Raw genomic sequence first — 8,753 nt, 5'->3', positions numbered from 1 at the left:
CCACCCTCTCACTCTGGCCACTACCAGGTTTGGAGCTTGTCTCCTGCAGCACAGAGCGAGTGCCCAGTGCTGTACCATGCTGGTAGCCAGTGTGTGGTAGGCTTTGCTGGTGACCAGTGTTGTGCCTCACTGGCTGCTCAGTGGAGAGCCACTCACTGCCAGACTTGAAACCACACACACACACACACATTTAAAACACGGCCAACCCTGGTTTTTATTTATCTACACGGGCGGATGTAGCCGTGCGTCGGTTTCCAGCGTCATCGCAGTTCACACGTTCACACACTCCGCTGTTCTGCATGAAACCGTCTATAGAGTCTTTCACATTTCATTTACACGTTCGGTAGCTTGTCTTGTTAATAGCACCCGTGCACATTTAGAAAATAAACACTTTTTCAGATTGTGGTTGATCATTTGGCAAACGGGCAGGGAACACACACTCTTTCACACCCACCACTTGCACCTGAGCTGGATCTTTCACACCTCTCCCCTCTATCTCCCCCCCTCTGCCTTCTGCTTGTCTGGAATCAAGTCTAGAAGAGTAAGTGCTGGTGCATGTTGAGCATGCTGGCATCCGTCTATTATGCTTGACAGTAGAGTGGTTTGACCCTTTAGAGATGTTGCAGAGCATGCCTTGTAGATTGAATTCCTCTGTTAGCACTCTCACTTCGGTTTTTGAAAAGAGACACCCTGTACTTTAATGTCAGAGAATCAGTTTGTTGTGTGTTTGTGTCTGTAATGCATGTCTTTATGCAGCTTCTCCGTACATGCTATGTGTGTTTAATGTAGTTTTTTGTGTGTTTGTGTTTGTGTTATGATGTGGGCTTGCACAGGACTCGCAGAGCAAGCAGGGTGGATACAGCATGCACCAGCTGCAGGGAAACAAGGAGTTTGGCAGTGAGAAGAAAGGCTACCTACTGAAGAAGAGTGATGGGTAAGCTGCTAACACAGCCATTGTTTAAAAACGCTGTAGTGCACCATTCGTGTTGCATTAGGAATTAAGAAAGACACGACAAGCCCTTCAACTAATGTGTGTACCCCCCCACCCCTCCCCTCTTCTTATCACAGGCTGAGGAAGGTGTGGCAGAGGAGGCAGTGCTCAGTGAAGGGGGGCATCCTCACCATCTCTCATGCCACAGTGAGTACAAGACACACACACACACACACACACACACACACACACACACACACATACACACAGTCACGTGAACCCCCTGACCCTCACGAGTAACTGTATGAATCAAAGGGAGAGCATCATGCAGGGAGGTTGTGTTGGGCTTTCTCAATCTGGAAAGCTGGAAGAGTGGAGCTGACATAGATGGGTTGTCATGGAAACAGTGACCCCCCCCTTCCCCTTTCCACAACCACCGAGTCCCCACCACCCCTCCCCCACCTCTGCCTGCTGCGCCTTGGTGACTCATCTCAGAGCGAGTGTGAGCGTACTGTATATGTTGGCACGTCTGTAGCGTTGTGTCCTCTCTTGTGCAGCAGCAGCAGCTCAGTGTGATGTTTTCTTTCCTGTGCGAACTGCAGGAATCTGCAGCTGAGTTCAGCTCTGAGGTCGTTCTGTAACACCTTATAGCTCTATAGCTTCCCACTGAGCCTCAAACAGTTAGGGGCTTAGCACAATCAGTAAATTGAGATGATTGTGGCAGAGCAGTGGCAGATGTCTCTCTCATCACACTCAGATCATCAGTGAATCCAAACATGTAAAAAACAGGAAACATTGCATCCGGCAGTCAGACTTAACAAGGTTTTTCAAAATAAGATCCAATGCATTTTAGCTGTGCTACGCTACTTTAAAATCATAAAATTATATAAACTAAAATGCTGTTGTTTTTTGAGTGGATCTGAAAGATGCTCCTCTGATATCTTGTGTAAATTTTTTTTTTTGGGGGGGAAGCCACGTTGGAAATAAGCCATCATAGAATAAATAATTAAGTTAATAAAAAATTAATTAAGATAGTCTTCATTCATCAAACAGACTAAGTTTGGGTCTGACATGCATCTTCCTCTGGCATACAAACCAACATAGCTGTATCATTATCATTCACGCTAAGAAAGAATAGGTTCATTATAGAAAGAATAGGATCAAAAAAGAAACAGAGAATTTGTCATACGTACTTGATTCTTGGACCGAAGGCAACAAATTGTCAGCAGGCTGAGTTGCTTCTATGAATGAAGAAACCCCAACAATAGATATGGATTATTACAGAATATTACATGTAGTTAAATAACCAGACCTTTAATCTATCTAAAAAAACAAGCATGTATTATTCAGCAGTTATGTAAATTCTCTACAGTTTGATGTAATATCTTTACGTCAAGTAGAATGAGACAACCTAAGAAGATTATACGTCAAACACATCAATCTCTCAGGGATTTATTTACCAGCCTGTGCTGGTTATCAATCACTTGACCGTCCCCATAAAAGGTATCACCTTATTTGATCTGCAGCCTTGAGAAAGAAAATGTTGTCTGCTTCATAAAATAAAGTGCTCTGGTTCGTGCGCCTCATGCAGTACGCAGGGTCTTTTCCTTGTTATTTGTCCTGTGAGTGAAACTAGAAAAGTGCCTCAGACTACGATTGAAACCCACAATGCATTGCATGGTTAAAGATCTGTTTCTTCACGTCAAACAGGTTTCATCAACATGCATTATTCAGGAGTTTGCGGTACATGTGGAAAAGCAGCATTTTGTGTGCTTCTCAAATGGTCATGATTTAAAATGAAGGCTTGTTTTACACAGTTTTATCTTTATCTATCTTCTTTCATTTCTCACGTAAACAAACTTGTAATAGCTCCAGAACAGACTAAATTATTTAGTTTTTATTCTAAGGATAGCAATGTCGTTCCACAACTCTGGTTCTGACTGTACTTTGTTTTTAGTTTTAACTAGCAAATGCCAGGATGCTAACATGCTAAGCTAAGATGGTGAACATGGCAAACATTATACCTGTGAGACATCTGTAATTAGTATGCTGATGTTAGCATTCATTTGTACTAGTTTCCTGTTACATGTTTTGAATATTGGTACTGGTGCGATGTGTTTGGAACATTTTGATAACAGAATTTTTTATCTCGTATCCAAATAAATATTTGAATTTGAGGTCGGGACAATATTAGTAACTTTCGCTGCTGAGGAACAGTGAGTCAGCTTGTTGTCTGAGCTGGTGAGGTTGGCTTTCTGGAGGCTTGTTTACCAACAAGACACAGTTGTTCCAGCTGAAACGCAGCAGGGAGGATCAGCTCTGGCGGCGCATAATGATCAGGACCGATGTGATCGCGAGCCTTTGCATTTTTTATTGTTCACATTTGCTGTTTTTATAGTGTTAGGGTGTGAGCATGATTTGAACCTTCACACAGCGGCTGCCTCAAACATGATATCATTTCTGTTTGCTAGAGAGACTCAGGAGAAGTGGTTGTCTCAGATATGATATAAAAGGTTTACCTCTGTTCTATTGAGGGGACTAAATGCTTAACTTCTCTGTCTGCTCTGGTTTGAGTGGTAGATCTACGAGACTGAGGGCAGTTTACCACCACTCCAAGTTTTTGTTTTGTTTTGTTTTTTTTTTCTCCAACCCTTGTGGCAGCTGAACTCTAGGTGACTCTCGTTGACATGGCGGGATGCCAGCAGGCCAGCCGAGCTCCAAGGCTCATCATCGCCTGTTAGCATTTCATTAGCACGTGCACCGGCCCCTCCCCTGCCCCGGCACTGGCAGGAGACAATGCTCAGTGTACATGTGCCAACTGGGCCCATTATTACAGTACACAGCCCAGCCAGCGCCGTCCAGTTCCTTAGTGGGGACTAGAGAAGCCTTGAATTCAGCCTGTTGTTCGACTTGTGTGACTTTTTATTTGAATATTCAAATTATCACAGCAGCAGTGTTGAAGAATGAAAAAATATTTGGTTTAAAAAAAAGAATCTTGGCTTTTTCACTTTGATATTTCATACAATAAACAGCTGTTACATTGCATCATATATAATAACCATATAGAAACTTCTATGTTGTGCATCTAACCTGGAAAACAGCCTTTTATAATGCGTAATGTGTTTCTTGTTGCAGTCCAACAGGCAGCCAGTCAAACTCAACCTGCTAACCTGCCAGGTCAAACCCAGCTCAGAGGACAGGAAGTGCTTTGATCTCATTTCTCGTAAGTTCTGCGCGCAATTGCTGCTCATTTCACTACTGTATCTGCCAGAATGGGTCCGTTATTTAGATGTTAGCCTGCTGAAAGATGGGGAATTCCTGCTTAATAAAGATAAACATCAAGGGAAAAGAACTTGTACAAAAGGATCACATGACAGGTGATATATTTGAATAGTTTACTGCATGATGTCTGTTGCTTCTAATAAAAATGCAAGCTCATTTGCTTATTTTACATCCTGGTTTTCCACAGATAACCGGACATATCATTTCCAGGCTGAAGATGAACAAGAGTTTGTCATGTGAGTACTTGAGAGTAACGATGCCCAGAGAAATACATCATGTTCTGCTTGTTTTCTGCCTGTTGAGCTTTTATCCTTATTTCCTTTTGAAGGTTTATGAGCTTTCCTACCTGAAGAGACGTTTCCTATCTTATGACCTTTCACCTAAATCTAGTCATTGATGTAGATAGCTGTCATTAATCTTTTTTTTTATTAATGGGGGTTTGATTGGCAGATTCTCGGTCGTGACATTGTTATTTTTGAAAACAGGATGTGTTTGATGTTGCGGAGAGCAGAGAGACTGTTAGCAGTGGGTGGCAGAGAGGAGAGCAGTGGGATTTGTGGTCTGTTGTAATTCAGGTCACAGTACCCTCAAACTGTTGTTTCCCGTGCAGTCACACACATGTGCATAGGCAGAAACACAGACACACATACAGATTGGGACAGTAGTAATTCATATAATGCTTTATTAGATTATCACACAATATTAATTAGCACTTTTTGTAGACTTTCAGTAGTTGTGCTAATTGTTTAGGTGACCTTTCCCACACTCACCGCACATGATATAGGTTTGATTTTGTTTTTCAGTAAAGTGCACACTGTTATAGCGTCTGCAAGTAGTAATATATGTTTGTGACCGCTGTAGATGAATAGGTAATTCGTTAGTTGGCTACCAGCTAGCTTAGTTAGCTCCCATTAGAAGGTCCCAGTTTTTGCAGTTAGCAAAAGATTGCTGATCCATGGGACTAATATCTGTGTTTACTTTTAAGTAGTTATGAGTTAATTTCCCAAGATGACATCTTCTAACTGCTTATTTTGTCAAATGAGCCAAAAACATTCAGTTTAAATGATATAAAACACAGAAAAGATGAAAATCCTAACAGTGTTTTCTGATTATTTTTCAGTCAATTCATTAATTGTTTCAGCTCCATGCTAATGACACAAAGCTTCTTAGATGGATAATCTTCATTATAATGTTTTTTCCCCTCGAAATTATGAAAATAGTTTAATAAGTAAACTCTGTGTTGCTTCTCGAGGGAGAAACACCCTGAATCATTAAAAGGAAACTGAATTCAGTCTCACTGAATCTTCTTGAGCTGTCTAGACTAAAACGCTCTTGAAGCACGCTTTGATTTCTGACACTTTTGTTCTGGGCTGGCATCTTCTTCCTCTGATGCCGGAAGCTTTCTTCTGTCTTTGCTGTGGTTGTGCGGCTTGTTTCAGTGCTGCTCGAGCACTCTGTAGCTCCATGTACATGTAGTCCTCTGGGATCCAGCTCAGTGCTCCTCACTGCTGGTTCTGTCACGCACCTCCAACTGCAGCAGCAGCAGCAGCAGCAGCAGCAGCAACTGCAGCAGCGTCTTCATGGGATACTCCATGAAATATTTAGTATTCCATAGGGCTTCTGCTTTGGGCAATCACACTCCCCCTCAATTAGGCTGGGAGCATATTATAATGCATATTATAAGTAAACACAGAACTGCTTTGGCTCAGCAGCTGCACACCTACGCATCTGTGGATTAAAATTTCTTGTTTTTACACACAGACGGATAAACAGACAATCTAACACATCGGTCCGTGTGCCCACTCCCTGTCTGGCCTGTGTCTTTACAGGCAGCATTGAGTGGCATTGACAGAGGAAATGCTGACGTCAGGCTCATAAAGCCCACTCTGTGTGTGTGTGTGTGTAGGTGTGTGTGCGGGCCAGTTCAGTGGGTAGAGTGTAGCACCACATTGTGTTTGAAAGTCAGCTGCAGTTTTTCCTGTTTGCATGATTCTTAATGACCACAGACTTGGCTAAAGATCTCTTAATAACTGTGTATAATGAAGAATACACTGGGTTTATGGAAACCGACACCTTGCTCTCTTTTCGCTATAATCAACTTTTCAGTCATTCATTTCTAATTCTAGTTTTTCAAGCAGAAAAATTCAAGCAAAATAGTTCCAGCTCTACTTATAACGCCATTCATGATGTCCTACCTCCTGCAGCTGGATCTCGGTGCTGACCAACAGTAAGGAGGAGGCGTTGAACATGGCGTTCCGCGGCGAGCAGAGCAGCGGAGGCGAGGACGGTTTAGAGGACCTCACTAAAGCCATCATAGAAGACGTGCTGCGCATGCCGGGCAATGAAGTCTGCTGCGACTGTGGAGCTGCAGGTACTGTTGCTGTGTGTGTGTGTGTGTGTGTGTGTGTGTGTGTCCAGAGAAGCTTTATATAGTATGCACATCCTCTTCCTGTTTTATGCTTAGTCAACCCTCACCTTGTTCCAGGAAAAAGACAAACACCTTCACTTCAGCATTTTCAGTTTCAGCTCTGAGCAAATGTTTTATTTAAATCCACGCACCAATCTTGACTCCGTTGCAGAGTCACAGCCACCTTGAACTCCGTGTCCTTCAGTTGGATGGTAACTGAACAAGCTGCACTGCAAAATCCCCCAGCAGCCTTCAGTGAACAAGTGTGTGTGTGTGTGTGTGTGTGTGTGTGCGTGCATTAGTGTTGTTGGCATTCAGGACACAACCCGATCCTGGTCCTCCCCCACATTGGGAAGCAAAGACTCAGCACTCAGGACTGGCGTAGACATTCAGGCCCTCTGACACTTAACACACACACACACACACACACACACACACACACACACACACACACACACACACACACACACACATTCTCCTCTGTCAACACAAACACACACAGCAGCTCGGACCGACGGGAGGACTTTATGCTCTGAGGGGAAAAAAAACATTTCTTCGCTTTGAGAAACAACATCATTACATCACATCGTTACATAAGTCACACACGCTCCGACGACCCCTGATATCTGCAGAGGGGGGAGGTAATTTGTCATGTCTATACTCTTGTTGCTGCAGTATACATGGCTTCAGTAGTAACACTGCCAGATGTGATCTGTTTTACTTTATTAAAAACAAAATCGATTTTTAGCTTACGCCGAGGAGATGACACCCAGCGCTGAAGTGCGTCTCTTTGCTCCACGCCTAAAATTAACATCATGGTTGAAAGGTCGTTGCAATGACTTTGAAAGGTCGCCTCTTTGTTCCCTCTGGTCTGAGCAGAAAGAGGACGACTCCATCTTATTTCATATTCTCCCAGGGTCTCCCTCTATAACACACAGCTTTGCAGCATTAGCGTTAAACGGCTGTGGAGGTCAGCGTGCATTCACTCATCATGCTTAACATGCACTTCGTGACCTATCACCAGCTTGCATCTGTTCATTGTCCTGTGTAAATGTGTGTGCACGCATGTGTGTGTGTGTGTGTGTGTGCACGTGCCTGCCTGCTCGCGGCTTGTGTTTCTGTGTATGACTCATTGGTTTTTGGGGCTGCCTCTGACGTTCCCGCCGACCTCTGCCCGGTGTTAACATGTCAGATTCGGACAGAACGACATCCCGCGACTCACAGCATCACCGAGGTCACGGACAACACGGCCGAGCTGCATGCTGAGGCTTAAATCTCCCAGATTGCATCAGAGCATCAGGCAGTGATGCCGGTCAGTCAGTTCAGAGGGCGCCGCGTGAAGCCCCCGCTGGTGCATCTCAGCGTGCTTGTGCCGTTTGATTGACTGTAGATTATGCAATGGACTTTATCTGCCTCCTGCTGTACGATGTGACTGTGGGGTCACTGTTTGTGACAATAAATCCAAGGCAGGTTTGTCTCATCAGCCGGAATCATGTTTGTAACATGACCAAGATTACATGGCCTTATGGCTGTACGCACATCGCACGTAAGAGCATCCACAGCTTCATCAGATATTTGAGCTGATGAAAGGTTGTCTGTGTTTTTCATCAATGACACAGGATTAATAAATGCAGCTGTAGCAGAAAAAGATCACTTGGATCTTTCCTGTTTGTTAAAATGAAAGTCTGGTATAGGATTTTTGTACTTCTCTGTCTGCAGGAAGTGTCAGATATGATATTCTGAATTTAAAAAAACGTAACTAATTAAATGGGATTAACAGTCAAATAAAAACAAGTACTGACGATGAACCTGTTCATGTGTGAAATGTATTTCTCTCGTTCACACAGAAAAGCGACAGAATGTACACTGTGTTTAAACGCTCGCGGCGCAGTTATAAAGGAGTCCTGAAGCAGAAAAATGTTTCATCTATCCCTTAAACATCGATGTCTGTGGTTTTGATGTCGGCCCCTCTCACTTCAAGAGTGATAGTTTCTGTCAATGCCGCACCATTTTTCTCCCAGGTTCAACAATCATCCAGGAACGAATCAAGTTCAGAGACACAGAGAAACTATTTTCTCTAAACACAACGGCCTTAAAGAGCTAGAATACAATGCAGCCAGATAAAATAAAAAA

General features: G+C 43.4%; 1 protein-coding gene across 4 annotated transcripts in view; it reads left to right on the top strand.

Moving 5' to 3' along the window:
- Positions 1-8,753, top strand: part of asap1b (ArfGAP with SH3 domain, ankyrin repeat and PH domain 1b) — a 56,989-nt gene that overhangs the window by 33,562 nt on the left and 14,674 nt on the right. For all 4 annotated transcript variants that reach the window (XM_023408334.2, XM_087174521.1, XM_087174522.1 and 1 more), the window contains exons 10-14: positions 834-934; positions 1,069-1,138; positions 4,067-4,154; positions 4,401-4,449; positions 6,418-6,584. In XM_023408334.2, the coding sequence (XP_023264102.1) occupies positions 834-934; positions 1,069-1,138; positions 4,067-4,154; positions 4,401-4,449; positions 6,418-6,584 (475 nt within the window). The remainder of the gene's footprint in view (positions 1-833; positions 935-1,068; positions 1,139-4,066; positions 4,155-4,400; positions 4,450-6,417; positions 6,585-8,753) is intronic.

This window comes from Seriola lalandi, unplaced genomic scaffold, assembly GCF_002814215.2.
Source record: "Seriola lalandi dorsalis isolate HSWRI2012SDOR001 ecotype SW California unplaced genomic scaffold, Sedor1 jcf7180002054360, whole genome shotgun sequence".
NCBI lineage: Eukaryota > Metazoa > Chordata > Actinopteri > Carangiformes > Carangidae > Seriola > Seriola lalandi.
Note: the sequence above shows the minus strand (reverse complement) of the source record. Positions and strands in the feature narration are given on the sequence as shown.